At 44.1% G+C, this 15,513-nt stretch overlaps 1 protein-coding gene across 5 annotated transcripts in view; it reads right to left on the bottom strand.

Moving 5' to 3' along the window:
- Window positions 1-7,665: 7,665 nt before the first annotated feature.
- SLMAP (sarcolemma associated protein) overlaps window positions 7,666-15,513 on the bottom strand; it is a 129,147-nt gene continuing 121,299 nt past the window's right edge. For 3 of the 5 annotated variants that reach the window (XM_073563925.1, XM_073563923.1, XM_073563926.1), the window contains one exon: window positions 7,666-11,636. In XM_073563925.1, the coding sequence (XP_073420026.1) occupies window positions 11,550-11,636 (87 nt within the window). In that variant the 3' untranslated portion in view covers window positions 7,666-11,549. Of the gene's footprint in view, window positions 11,637-15,183; window positions 15,274-15,513 lie in introns of all 5 variants that reach the window. The other 2 variants (XM_073563927.1, XM_073563924.1) reach the window with 1 other exon arrangement.

Raw genomic sequence — 15,513 nt, 5'->3', positions numbered from 1 at the left:
GGAAGTCGGCTTCCCAGCTGTCCACACCCGGAATGTGGACCGCAGAGTACCGACCTCGTGTCTTCCGCCCAGTGGAGGATATGTGCCACTTCCCTCATCGCCTGGGTACTGCGGGTTCCGCCTTGGTGAGTCACATATGCCACCGCCGTGGCATTGTCCGACTGCATTCTGATATGAGAAGCTGCCAGCAAGTGATGAAAGGCTCTCAGTGCCAGGAAGATGGCCCGAATCTCCAGAATGTTGATGGGCATGGTTGCTTCCAGTGTTGACCACTTGCCTTGTGCCCTGTGATGTAGGTACACCGCACCCCAACCTGTCAGGCTTGCGTCGGTGGTCAGAACCTTCCATTGACCTGAGAGAAAGGATTTTCCCTTTGCAAGCGAGGTTGGCTTGAGCCACCAATGCAGTGACCTCCTGGTTTTCGATGTTGCCGGAACTCCCTGTCGAGGGAGAAAGGATTCTTGTCCCAGCCCAGGACTTGAGGATGGCTAGTTGAAGGGGTCTGAGGTGAAACAAAGCAAATGGTACCGCCTCCATTGCTGCTGCCATCCTGCCGAGGACTCTCATGGCAAACCGGAGAGATCGGGGGGAATTGCGGAGGAGTATGCGAACTCCGAGATGGAGAGACAGTGCCTTGTCCCTGGGAAGGAGCACCAGACCCCTGGAGGTGTCGAATAACATCCCCAGGAATGTCATAGACTGACTCGGGGTAGTCGATGACTTTTGCAAGTTGACTAACCAGCCCAGGCGACTCAGAGTGTTGATTGTGATTGAGATGCTGACCTCGCAGTCCTTGAAGGTGGGAGCCTTGATAAGAAGGTCGTCCAGGTATGGAACGACTACTATGCCTCTGGAGTGTAGAACGTCCATGGTGGCTGCCATGATTTTTGTAAACGTCCTGGGAGCCGTGGCAAGTCCGAACGGGAGAGCCACGAACTGGTAGTGATCGTGGTCGATAGCGAACCTGAAAAATCTCTGAGGGCGGGAGCAATCGGTATGTGCAGGTATGCGTCCTGTATGTCTATGGAGGCGAGAAATTCTCCCTGCTCCATGGACGCAATGATGGACCGAAGGGACTCCATGAGGAAATGACGAACCCGTACATATATTTTTTTCAGTTGTTTCAGGTCCAGAATGGACCGTACGCTGCCTCCTTTTTAGGGGACTACAAAAGATTGGATTAGAACCCTCGGAAGCGCTCAGTTGCGGGAACCGGTGCTATGACTCCTGCTTGAAGGAGGGAGGGAAACCGCGTGGCGGAAGGCACGAGCCTTGTCTGGCGGCTTTGGGGGAACAGAGAGGAAGAACCGGTTCGGTGGGCTGGAAGTGAACTCTATCTTGTATCCGGAAGACACTATTTCCCTGACCCACCTGTCTTCTGTAATAGGCAGCCAGACTTGCTGAAAGAGTAAAAGTCGTCCGCCTACGGGTGGGGTGTCTTCCGGAGTTCGTGAGTCATGATGAGGAGAAAGTCTGAGGTTTTCCTCCTTTGGGCTTTGCCTGGCCTGCTTTCGGCTGCCAGGTCCTGTCCGGCCTCTGCGCCGCCTGTGGGTTGTCACTGCGTGGAGAGCGGTTATGATTTTGTGCTGGACGTGAAACGGACCAGCCTGAAGAATTCCGAAAGGATCGGAATAGTGTTTGGTTACGCCTTTTGAACGTGCGTTTAGGTTTTAGTTGAGGGAGAGAGGTACTCTTCCCCCCCAGTGGTATTGGATAACATTGTGTCCAACTTTTCACCGAAAAGTTGCCCACTGAGGCACAGGAGGTGTGTGAGGGACTTTTTCGAGGCCGCGTTCGCTTTCCATTCCCGTAGCCAAAGGATACGCCGGATTGTGATGGCGTTTGATGCTATTCCCGCTACACCTCTTGCAGAATCCAGAGCTGCATGAAGCATGTAATCTGCTACCACTGCTATTTGAACCGCTTGGTCAGACAGCTCAGGATTGGAAGCCATCCTGCAAATTTTTGGCCCAAGCCAGAATAGCTTTGGCCGCCCAGACTGAAGCGAACGCGGGAGCCAGGAAGGCCCCTGCCGCTTCGAAAATTGAACGAGCCATGCGTTCTACCTGCCGGTCTGCTGCGTCTCTAAGGGTTGAGCTATCTGGCAGTGACAGGAGGGTCTGTGCTGCTAGCCTAGAAACTGGAGGGTCCACTTCGGGCGGATCTGTCCACTCCTTGGTGTCCTTCTGTGGGAAAGGGTACCTTGCCTCCAAATATTTGCGATTGGTGAATTTCTTTTCAGGCTGCGAAAACTGCTTAGTAAAGTATTGCCTGAAATTCCAGGTGATTCGAGAAGACCTTAGGCGGTTTCAGAACACCTTCAAAGCAAATCTTGTGTTCTGGGGCTTCCGGGGGTGGATCAGAAATGTCCAGCACCCGATGGATGGACGAGATAATGTCCTCAACTAGCACTGCATTGCTAGAGGTACTGGGGACCAGAGACCTCTCCGCTTCGTTGTCGGAGTCACAGATGCCTTCCGAATCCTGCATATCGCTGAGGCGTTCCCTGGTGGGCGAACTGGGGCGGAGGTCTCCTGTAGTCGGGGGCCGCTGTGATCTGCGTTGTCTGTCCCTAGTAGGGGACGGTCTAGGTGACCTGGAACTACGGTGTCTCTCCCTAGAGGGGGAAGACCGTGTGCTCTGGGATGACGCAGATGAACGCGACCTGTGGGTCCGCTTACGTCTGAGAGCCAGAAACTGCCTGTCCCTTTGCTGGGTAACGCTCATAGCCGAGACATGACCCTGCAGAGCCTGGAGTACTGTGGAGGACTGCGACATTTGAGTAGCCCATTCCGGCATGGTAGCAGATGCTGAAGCATTGGTAGGAGCCTCTTGGTGTTCTGACCCAGTATTTTGGATACAATCCCGGCAGTGTGGGTACGTGCTGCCACTGGGGAGTGGTTTTGCAGGCTGTGCAGAATGCATAAAAGCAGTCCTGCCGGGTTCTCTTGTACCTTGAGCCCGGCATAATGCACCGAGTGCAGAAGGGCTGGCTATGCAGAGGGCCCTACAGGGGTGGCTAAGCAGAGGAAACCTATCGGGGAGCCTTATAGGGAATATGGATTCACAGCCGAGTAAGAAAACCCAGCTGTGATCTTACCCCACCAGTGTGCCCCTAGGTCAAGCGCCGTAGATTCACAGTCCTGTGCCCCCCGGAGACTGGCTGACGTGTTGCTGATGTCACAATGCCTTCTGCAGCAATTCTGACCCAGAAATGGCCGCTGAGAGGACGAGGAGGAAGGGGGCGGAGAGCTGAAAAGGGCACGCAGAGCTATGTAAAAACGCGCCCTGTCTCGATCCGCCCCTTCTATGTAAAGTGTCATATGTCATCCGGGGGGCGGGGAGGAGGCGGCTTCTGCTAGGCCAAAGCCGCGGTCTAAATTTGAAGTCTGATGCCCAGAAGGGCTCCAGGTCAGCGCGGATGTCCGGGAGGGGGTCGGATCTGAACCAGACCCCCCGGATCTAAAGGCAGGATAGCGGTGGGGCTAGTAACAGGAGCGGGGCCCTGTGAGGGGTCCCCCTGAGGCGCTATGGAGCTGGTGCTGCCGCAGAGACAGGGGCGCAGGAGCCCTGTGTCTGTGTGTGCTATGCCTGCGTGCACTCTCCTCCAGCCGGGCTGGAGGTCCCTGGCTTTGGAGCCGCAAAAACTGGAGAAGGCTGACGTCGTCCAGGGGTGTATACTGCAGAGGAGGAGCCATAGTTAATCTTTTTCAGATTATGCATAGTGTCGCTTCCTAGTGGACAGCAGCATAACACCCATGGTTCTGTGTCCCCCAATGAGGCGACAGAGTAATGTACATTCGCCGAGAACAGATTTTATCCCTAAACTGAGAGCGAATGATCTAGGCAGAAGATTTCTGTGCTACAGTAAATTACAAAGTTCTTATTTTCATGGGTACTACTGAAATTATTGAAAATGATAGTCACTCTTTGAGGCCCAGACATCAGTGATTTTTCTCATATGGCAAAAAAAACCCCACTTTCTAGAGATGGAGATTTATACACCTAGCTCTGTACTGTATATATTAATATAAATATTCAGAATTGAGAGTCCTCAGTGGTTGATACCTTTTAATGGCTAACTGAAAAGATGGTAACACATTGCAAGCTTTAGAGACTACTCAGGTCTCTTCATCAGGCATTGACAAATACAACATCTGAAGAATCACATATTTATACACAACACAGCACAGAAAAAAGAAATAGATAAGACAAGTGATGCAAAGCAGAACTATCATTGTGGGAGAGGGAGAAACACAAATATTGGACCAGTTCATAGATAAGGAGTCTGGATGTTTTATTGTCCCCTGATTGGGGTCTCCGAATGTGTTGTGATTCCCCCACAAGGTCTAAGGAGCAAATTCCTTCATTGATGTAAAAAGACATAAATCAATGCGCCATATTCATTCCAGCATTGAGTGTGTCAAAGGTCGTCATGAGCTTGTACTCCCAGACTCTTCTCTCTCTCTCTGGGATGTGAAGCTACTTTTCGATACCAGTAATTTAATATCCATGGTGTTATGATCAGGCATACAAAAATGTTTTGCCACAGGTAGATCCATTCTTTTTTTCTCTTATTGTGCGACGATGAGAATTCATCCTAGTTCTAAGCTTTTGTCCTGTCTCCCCCAGACTTCGCGGCACTTGTCTTATCTATTGCATTTTTTCTGTGCTGTGTTGTGTATAAATATGTGATTCTTCAGATGTTGTATTAGTCAATGCCTGATGAAGAGACCTGAGTAGTCTCGAAAGCTTGCAGTGTGTTACCATCTTTTCAGTTAGCCATTAAAAGGTATCAACCACTGAGGACTCTCAATTCTGAATATTCTTCTGTCTACTGGCTAACATGGTACAAAGAAAAATACAAAATATATAAAATATAACTCCTTATATTAATATAATAAAATAATATCAATACTAATATAATATGAATATACAGTACAGACCAAAAGTTTGGACACACCTTCTCATTCGAAGAGTTTTTTTTCATGACTATGAAAATTGTAGATTCACTCTGAAGGCATCAAGACTATGAATTACCACATGTGGAATTATCTAATTAACAAAAAAGTGTGAAACAACTGAAAATATGTCTTATATTCTAGGTTCTTCAAAGTAGCCACCTTTTTCTTTGATTACTGCTTTGCACACTCTTGGCATTCTCTTGATGAGCTTCTAGAGGTAGTCACCAGAAATGGTTTTCACTTCACAGGTGTGCCCTGTCAGGTTTAATAAGTGGGATTTCTTGCCTTATAAATGGGGTTGGGACCATCAGTTGTGTTGTGCAGAAGTCTGGTGGATACACAGCTGCTAGTCCTACTGAATAAGACACTAAACTGTCCTTACAACTAATTTTGGCACTTCAGACACAATAGTACACATAGGGATAAGAAGAATTTACTAATTATCCCAAAAAGAAGCGAACCAGCTAACCATATTAATAGAAATATTATTTTATTAAATATCAAATACACCAATTTTCATAAAAAATTGCAGACTACATAATACTTAGCCAATAACATACCCCAACGGGGAAAATGCACAGGCCATAAATACAGACAAATATTCTTCTATGAATAATCATAATATCCCTGCATAATAAATGACAAAAATCCAATATTATAGCTCTCCCAAACAAAAAAACAATCTAGCCTTGTCGTTATAGGGCATCTCCGACGTTTATAATATATAACCATATGTCTTACTCTGTGTATTAGAATTTAAGGTACAAACACCTTGTATAATTGCAGACGTGAGACACAGTATCAGTACCATATAAAACCATCGGGAAGGGAGAAATCCCCACAATGATAAAGCACCAATATGGCATAGGCAGGGGAGCGGGGATTCCTGCACAGGACCATTTATCTCTGCATGATCGGTCTAAGGTAATTATTAGCCTGGTGATTTCTTTACTATGTTATCCTATTGGTGACAAGCTCTTTCCTGCCTATGCCATATTGGTGCTTTATCATTGTGGGGATTTCTCTCTTCCCGATGGTTTTATATGGTACTGATACTGTGTAGTAAATTCTTCTTATCCCTATGTGTACTAGTCCTACTGAATAGACTGTTAGAATTTGTATTATGGCAAGAAAAAAGCAGCTAAGTAAAGAAAAACGAGTGGCCATCATTACTTTAAGAAATTAGGGTCAGTCAGTCCGAAAAATTGGGAAAACTTTGAAAGTGTCCCCAAGTTCAGTGGCAAAAACCATCAAGCACTACAAAGAAACTGGCTCACATGAGGACCACCCCAGGAAAGGAAGACCAAGAGTCACCTCTGCTGCGGAGGATAAGTGCATCCGAGTCACCAGCCTCAGAAATCGCAGGTTAACAGTAGCTCAGATTAGAGACCAGGTCAATGCCACAGAGTTGTAGCAGCAGACACATCTCTACAACAACTGTTAAGAGGAGACTTTGTGCAGTAGGCCTTCATGGTAAAATAGCTGCTAGGAAACCACTACTAAGGACAGGCAACAAGCAGAAGAGACTTGTTTGGGCTAGAGAACACAAGGAATGGACATTAGACCAGTGGACATCTGTGCTTTGGTCTGATGAGTCCAAATCTGAGATCTTTGGTTCCAACCACCATGTCTTTGTGCGACGCAGAAAAGGTGAACGGATTGACTCTACATGCCTGGTTCCCACCGTGAAGCATGGAGGAGGAGGTGTGATGGTGTGGGGGTGCTTTGCTGGTGACACTGTTGGGGATTTATTCAAAATTGAAGGCATACTGAACCAGCATGGCTACCACAGCATCTTGCAGCGGCATGCTATTCCATCCGGTTTGCGTTTAGTTGGACCATCATTTATTTTCAACAGGACAACGATCCCAAACACACCTCCAGGCTGTGTAAGGGCAATTTGACCAAGAAGGAGAGTGATGGGGTGCCAACAAGTGCTAAGCATCTCTGGGAACTCCTTCAAGACTGTTGGAAGACCATTTCCAGTGACTACCTCTTGAAGCTCATCAAGAGAATGCCAAGAGAGTGCAAAGCAGTAATCAAAGCAAAAGGTGGCTACTTTGAAGAACCTAGAATATAAGATACAGTATTTTCAGTTGTTTCACACTTTTTTGTTAATTATATAATTCCACATGTAATTTATAGTTTTGATGCCTTCAGAGTGAATCTACAATTTTCATAGTCATGAAAATAAAAACTCTTTGAATGAGAAGGTGTGTCCAAACTTTTGGTCTGTACTGTATCTTTATATTTTATCACATTAAAATATCTATTAATTTATTCATATTAGATTTATTATTGATATATTATATTAATATATGCATTCATTTAATGAATTATACTTTATTATATTTAATGTATTTATATTTTTATTTATATTATATTAACATATATATTAATAAATATAATAAAATATATTGTTAATATAATTAAAATATTAACATGTTAATATAATAAAATATATGTATTAATATATTCATAATATATTGATATTTTACTATAACAAATATTAATATAATATTGATAAATATATTAACATATAATATAATAAAATATAAATATATTAATAAAACACAGAACATTCGCTATAACCACGCCAGCTTTAAAATAGCATATTGATGCGTTTCCATTAGGGGCACCTCTCACACTTCCACACAAACTCTCACATCCACATTAACAAAATAAACTCCCCACGTGGAAATTCCAGAGTAAAATTATTTATTAAATCATGCACATCACAATTGTTAGTGCAAATAGTTTAATCTGTGCTCCAGAGATTCTATGGAACCTTTTATATCTTTACAAAATAGATTTAAAACAAATTATTTACTTTAAAAAACTTTCATTCTGAACCTTTTTCTTTTTAGCGTTTCAGAACAATATTTGCAATAACCTATATACAAGAGGTACCGGGTACCACTGGCATACGAGGGTTGTGGTTGGGGCGACTCTCGGTGGCGGACAGTTCATGAGAAAGGCATGTTGTGTGAGCGCGCGCGCCAGTCCGAAAACAAAAAAATCTCACGAGAAGGAAACTACGGCGGACGTCGTTAGACGTATTATCCTATATATTCCTATGGTTTTGTCTATGAACGTCCGGCAATACAGCTCACGATAGATCTGAAGGCAGCGTACTATCTAGCAAACACACATGAACATATAAAGCCTTGTCCGATACCACAGTGCATGGAGTCAGAAGCTGTAGCCATCAGCAACAAATAAGCTTCATATAGAAAAGGGAGACTGTCAGCAGAAAAGGACTGTTCAAACCAAGCACAGGCAACCTGAGACCTTCTTCACCTAGCTCGGATTCCTGTAGAGAAGTCGATCAGGGTAGAGGAGGTGGAGCGAGAAAGAAAACAAGTAGGTGCTCTGAATTGTTTGGGTGATGATGTGCTTGGTTTGAACAGTCGTTTTCTATTGACAGACCCTTTTTTAAAACTGGCACCGGACAGCTGATGATTACAGCACCATATAAGTGGTAACGACCGGCGATGATTGCATTAATGCGAACCCATGCAGCGAACAACCACCAATGATTGAAAAGAGTTTTCATATACTAGAATTTATTAGAATGGAAAAAAAATAGGTTCATGTTTTTGATTTTATTTCTTCAAAAAAATATCCACCAAGGAAGCTCTCAGACCATCGGAAACCCACTTACCAGGGAACGGTAGACCCCCAAACCCATTAAAATAAAGGCCAGAAAACCTTTCATCCTCATATTACGCTGATACTATGTACACAGTGCACACTGGATGTGCCATCATCCCAGGCATTTACAAGGTAAAGGTGTAGTGATGTGGCATGAAAATATGCAAGAACGCGTCGGGGTGGGGGGGTTGAGTCACTACAAAAGCGTGTGTGTGTGTGTGTGTGTGTGGGGGGGGGGGGGGGGGGATAATGGGAGACGGCAGAATATTTTTAATTCAATAATCACTATCAGATCTGTACAGAAATCCTAGGGGTAAAATGGGAATTTCTTGAGTTGTGAATCCCGCGTTGAGATGGGGGGGCCCCCCCCAAGTCTGACGTTGTCCGCAAGAAGAGAAGTACACATAAAAAAAAAAACAAAAACATTAAAAAAGTATCTTACATGATTGGGATACGTAGATTCACGATAATGGAGAACACAGCCTTTACATATGGATACTATGTGCACAGGTTTCAATCAGTTTTGGCCCCCGATGAATCCAGTGCTACAGCTTTGATCAGGTGAGGAAATTTAGCCCTGGTTTCCAAAAAAAAAATAAAAAACAAAATCACAGACAATCCAGATGAATGAAGCATTTACAGGTCATCCGCGAGTCCCGCATATCTGATTATCGTCACGGCTCGTCAAAACTGGATCACATGGCTCTTCCCTTCCACTCTACCAGCAGCGCATTACATACCGGGGGGGGGGGGGGGGTCACAGGCAGCACAAGAGTTGAGGCTTCAGGCGGGCGTTTCATACACTGCATGGCAAGATCACGAGATCAACAGATTTTTCTGCACAAAAATAATCCCAAAGTTCAGTAGGACCACCAAAGCAACACGTTTTCATAGTAAAATGTAAAGGTGGACATGGCCCATTAGGTAACATTAATGACACCTTTCATCCCGTACAAGCTACAACACTAGGCCATTTTCTCCCGTTCCTAACCAGGCACATTTCAGATCTTTTTCGCACGAGGTTCACAACTCTCCACTGTATTTCTTTCTGGTTTGAATATTCAAATGATTTTTGCAGCACCTTTTTCGTGATAGATGGGGCCTAATTTTTGCGATTTCCACATGCAAATTTTTCTTTTTATGGCTGAAAAATTAAAGAAATCTGTTAACATTTTATTTTTGTTAGGACTACTAACATACATTTTAAATCTAGTTCCCTTTCCCATTTCCATTATTTTTATATATCGGACCCTTTCTTCTCTTTGATGCGGCATGGCTAATAATAATGATTAGGATTAGCAGCAATTTTTTTTTTTTCAATTTTGCTCTGCTTTTACTTTATTTTACACATTGTGCCCTCCTTTAGGTCATGAAAGACTTTTGGGGGAAGCATTTTAACATTCAAATCCTTTTTTTCAAAAAATCTGATTTCCCCTGTTAACTGGGGCTGGTATATTAGCCCCAGTTACAGGGTAAATTCAGCCTCTTTGCAGCACAGCAGAGCTGACTGGGTTTCCTGGAACTCAGCAGCTCCTACTCCCCCTCCCTATACCCAGTGGTCCACTGGTTCTGGGGGTGTAAACAATGTCAGGTTTCCCTGTACTGTGCACACAACACTTTTTCAGTGCTGAGTATACAGCAGTATATCGGTAGCCAATAGTGAACAGCTGTCCGTTTTCATTGCTCCTTGCCTTAGGACTATACTTTTGTGCATCAGAAGCAAAAGACATTATTTTACCCACTTAACCATCAATGCAGACAGTAATAAAAATATTTGTATTTTTAGCTTTATCTGAAATGGTTTTGCTTTTTAGTTTCCTTCAAGTATAAACAGCTAATAGTCACTATGTCCCATTAGGGTCTAGCGAACATTTTCTTAAAGGGACGGCTCGCCTGTCTCCTTACACCACCACACAGGTTTGGTTAGGAGAAACAATATTTCCAGGACCAGACGAATCCCAGGAGTCAGGTGGGGCTTGAGGATTGTATAGTATCTAGGTTTCATTATTCTACTGGTTTTGTTCTTATTTTGGATAGGGGGAACCAAGAAAGAATTCTATCGGCTGCAATAGTGGTCCAAAGTATTTTGTGCATCCCCGTAGTTTGTACCGCCTTCATATTCTCATACATGATGACTGCCATTGTGTGATTACTAGTGAGGAGTGACCGTGCTTGGATAAGGCGTTATCGGAGCATGCTCCGGTGCTAACCGAGTGGCTTCAGCGTGCCCAAAAACTATGTTTGAGTCCCCGCAGCTGCTCGACAGGCGCAACACATGCGAGACATGCAGCCGCTGGGACGCTAACATATTTTTCGAGCACGCCGAAGACACTCTGTTATCACCCAAGCATGCTCAGATAACACCTTATCCCAGCACGGTCGCTCATCACTAGTGATCAAGGGTGCAGTGGGTAGACCGGGACCAGCTCTGCGATGTGGGGAAGAAAGTGGGCAAATTCGATCAGCTTATCAATGCTATACTGGAAGTGTATGTCTTTTATGGCAAAAAAAAAAAAAATAATAAAAATACAGTCTTTCATTCTTTACAATAAGATTCTACAGTAAAACATCCACAAACCCAAAACATCATAAATAATTTGGTACCAAGAAGCCTGCAGGAGGCCATAACAGTATTTCCAATACCACCAAACTAGACTTTAAAAATCACATGAATGTCGCAAGCAAAGTTTCGCCTCCTGTAGGATAACGTCATGTGTTTATTCCCCTGTTGGACAAATACATATATATATATTACAGTTTTAAAGCAATTGCCCTACTACGGAGGATCTCTTTCAGAGATTTGTGAGTCTGTGTTTTTTAGTTTGTTGTTTTTAAGAGGTAAAAAGGAAGAGTAAGGATCAGTTTTGTGTTCTCCAAATATGAGCGTTTGCCGGCTTCGATGGAGGACGGTACATGGCTTGATAAGCGGTCTCATGGTGCGCCTCTGAGGCCGGGGTACAGCATCACGGCAGTCACAGCAACCAACACCGCTATCCCGGTCATCCAAGGCCACTGTCTCTGCGGGAAGAAGACTGTGTTAATATCCTTTAACGGGAAATACGTCTTCATTACCTTTTGCTTTGTTATGTCTGGAAACTAAATATCCGTTTTTATCTAGAGTTGAGCGACTTTGGTCGGATCGGGTTTCGTGTAACAAAATTTGTTTCAGATGAAACTGGTCCGACTAGGGCAAAAAAAAGTCAGTTTCGTTCGAAACCCGACCCCAATGCAAGTCAATGGGGAATAAAAGTCGGCATTGAGTGGGTGAATGTCATCCGCTCAATGCAGACTTTTCATCCCCATTGACTTGCATTGGAGTCGGGTTTCGAACGAAACTGACTTTTTTTTGCCCTAGTCGGACCAGTTTCATCTGAAACAAATTTTGTTTCACGAAACCCGATCTGACCAAAGTCGCTCAACTCTATTTTTATCCACATACTTATATTAAAAGGATTCAGGCAGCAGTTTCTTTTCTATTTAATCAGAGAGCAGTATGATATAGAGCAAGAGACACTGATTTCAGTGTTTTATCAGCAGGAGATTATCTCTCGCGGACTAGGTGTCACCTACAGAGCAGTCAGGTTAATCTGTGAAACCCCGCCCCCAACACGGATTGGCAGCTTGCTGATAATGTAAACAGGAAGCTGCCAATTATGGCTGTGGGCGGAGTTATACAGAGCTCAGCCTTCTGAGGACTGCTATATCTACAGCAGAGAAAACAGTGATTGTATCAAAACCGCACCGAGCTGCCCAGTGAGTGATACATCGATGGAATCAGCGTCTCTGCCTCTACAATACGCTGCTCTCCAATTACACAGCTTACAGATTCCCTTTAACCCCTTTTCTAAAGAGATGCAGGGCTTATTGCTGCCTTCCCATGCCCTACATAAAGTCCAATACTCCTACATCTCAGATAGTAATGACTCACAGCCCAAACTATAGTATAGCAAGTGACTGGGAGGGATGATGTAGATGAGAAATGAATGACACAATGATGATTTTTGCAGGAAGACGTTGATGACAAAGGGCTGGTCCTAAAGAACAAGGAGAGAAGTCCTTCACTGGGGGTGGTCTGGGATGTAACGCTTTCTGAAACTTTGCAAGCCACAGAAACGCCGCCATTACTGGTGGAACCGGTATGGTCATCTGATGAAGATACAGTACCGTACATGACAAAAGTGGGGAAAGTGGCGGAATCAGTAAGATGAGAACATTCAGCTTTTAAGATTGCTTACACCACTAGTGTCATGTCTTCGAAACGGTTTGGGGGACATTTGATGGAAAGAACAAAGCATTATGCAGCATGCTATGAAACCAAATGCATGCAGCACTGCTATTATTGCTTAGTTTTAATGGGTTTCCGCACATTATTGCATGCGCCATAAAGGTGTCTGACAGGTGTGGACAAGTATCTATCTCCAGAACTGGGAATTTCGTCCACAGGATGAATGGAGAGGTGAAAAACCCCCCAACATGTTTATAAAGGAAGACTTCTCTTATGGACAGAATAACCCTCTATCCCCCCAATGTAAACTGCGATCTGTAAAAAAAAAAAAGCAGGATATTAACACGTCACATGGCTGGGTATATCACATTGTGTTATTCTATTACTGAGAGTTATTAGAACATACGAAGGAACTCAGGAAAAAAAATGCCATGATGATTTCAAGTTAAAGAAATGTATAAAAGATAAAGCATTCAGAAAGGAATCAAAGCCGGAGAAAAATAACAAATTCGGATCTTTGAGAATAAGTCCATAATAATCTCGACTTAAATTATTCTGTGAATTTCACCCCTGCTACATTAAAAGTAATGAATGCAGGGATTAAAACAAAAAAAAATACATAAGAGAATGAAGGTTAGAAATCTGCAGAATTCTTCATGTGGAACGTTTCCCCTTGGATTACGCTGCAAAAATCGGCATTTAAAAGCCGCAGCAAATCCGCCTTATAGTAGAAATGATAGCGATGGGCGAAGCGATTCGCAGGACCCAGGTCCAATATTTCGTGGCCGCCCTGGGAACCACCTAATACTTACCAGCATCCACAGCTCCTCTTTTGATTAGCCAGCCTGTTGTGGATGATACTCCAGGCCGACTAATCAAAATAGGAGCATGTATCAAAAAAGTAGAGTATTGACTCACCACCGCAAAGAAAAAAAAATGCAAATCGTCCTCCTTTCAATGATGCTCGGTAATCTCCAGGCCGGAATAGTCGAGTAAACATATCATATACCGAAAAAAAAAAAAAAAAGTTGCAATCCTGTATCACAGAAGAAAAGTAAAAAGTTCCTCTGTGCTGAATAAAAATCTGAAGTGGAATTAAAAAAAAATAAATCAAAAAAAATAAATCAAAAAAATCAAAAGCACACTGGCAGCTGACGCGTTTCTGACTCCCAAGACACCATAATTATATGACTTCAGAGTGTCTTCGGCGTGCTCGAAAAATATGTTCGTGTCCCCACGGCTGCATGTCTCGCGGCTGTTTGACAGGTACAACAAATGCAGGGATTGACTACTAAACAGACAATCCCTGCATGTGTTGTGGCTGTTAAACAGCGGCGAGACATGCAGCCGCGGGGGACTTGAACGCATTCTTCAAGCACACCGAAGACACTCGAGCATGCTCAGATAACACCTTACCCGAGCACGCTCGCTCATCACTAGAGATGAGCGTATTTGTTTGGGTTCCCTCTTTTTCGGCAAGCTATAGCGGCTTCCTGGATCACACCAGCTGATCGGCGCCGCAGCTGCATGTGTCGCGGCTGTGTCACTGTCACAGCACATGCATGGAGAGCCCAACACACAGGCTCTCCATGCAGGTATTTGTGCCTGTCGCACAGCCGCGACACAAGCAGCTGCGGCGCCGACCAGCTGGTGTAATCCAGGAAGCAGTTATAGCTTGCCGAATAAGAGGGAACCCGAACAAATTTGCTCATCTCTACTCATCAGTATTAAGGACATTTACAGGAGACCAAAACGTGTTAGCCTGAAATGTGTGTATCTTCTTTTTAATTGAGATGGATCAATAAAGATGAACTTTTACCTTTTGCCATATTGCAACATATTTTTTTTCTATTTCATCATAAAACGAGCCAAGGATTCCGGCAGGTAGGAAGTGGATCGCAGGGATCCCGTCCAGCGTGCTGCACGAACTACTGACCTGGGTCCAGTGAACTGATTGGCTCATCTCTATTAAGTGACATATTGACAATATATTCTAACAATATCCCATTCACTGAAGATTTAGATATATAAACAGGATATGGAAATCTGGATTTAATGGCTCGTTTACTGCTGTAGGATCCCATTTCTGCGACTTGCTATAGTCGCTCAGCTTCTGCCGCCTTTCTGAACGCTTCATTTCCAGCACGGAGACCACGATGAAGTTACTGAAGGAGAAGTCAGTGTTTAGCACACACAGGAAGAGACAGACAGATGTTAATGGTTAGTAAATCCCGGGTTAGTCTGGCGGGGACAGCGTGTCCTGCTACCTGACCATGCACTAATGTTACACAGATGGGTCATGTAGGTGGACAGTGGAGGACAGACAAGAGCAGCGTGTACCTTTCTCTACCACAACAGGCCGTAACACCAAAACAGGATAGCCACGAATACGCCGAAGAATACGGCTGGGACGGGAAGTAACGCGGAAGGCTGAAGAAGGTAAGGGATATTAAAAATCACTCAGGTGCTCCAATCAATATATAGAGCTAGAGAACGTGATCGGACACAGATCAATCAACGGCTACCTGCGAGCATTGGATTCAAAACATCTCATAGATTAGTAATGCAAATCATGGGTAGGAAATTTCAGCATGTGTTCTTGAAGCTCCTCATGGGCTTTTTCATTTCCAGAAAGGACCAGTAATCCAGAATCTCACCAGACTAGAAGAT

The sequence above is a fragment of the Dendrobates tinctorius genome, unplaced genomic scaffold (assembly GCF_039654945.1).
Source record: "Dendrobates tinctorius isolate UK_male_01 unplaced genomic scaffold, ASM3965494v1 ptg000406l, whole genome shotgun sequence".
Classification (NCBI taxonomy): Eukaryota; Metazoa; Chordata; class Amphibia; order Anura; family Dendrobatidae; genus Dendrobates; species Dendrobates tinctorius.
The sequence above is the reverse complement of the archived record's forward strand: the minus strand, read 5'-3'. Positions and strand labels throughout refer to the sequence as shown.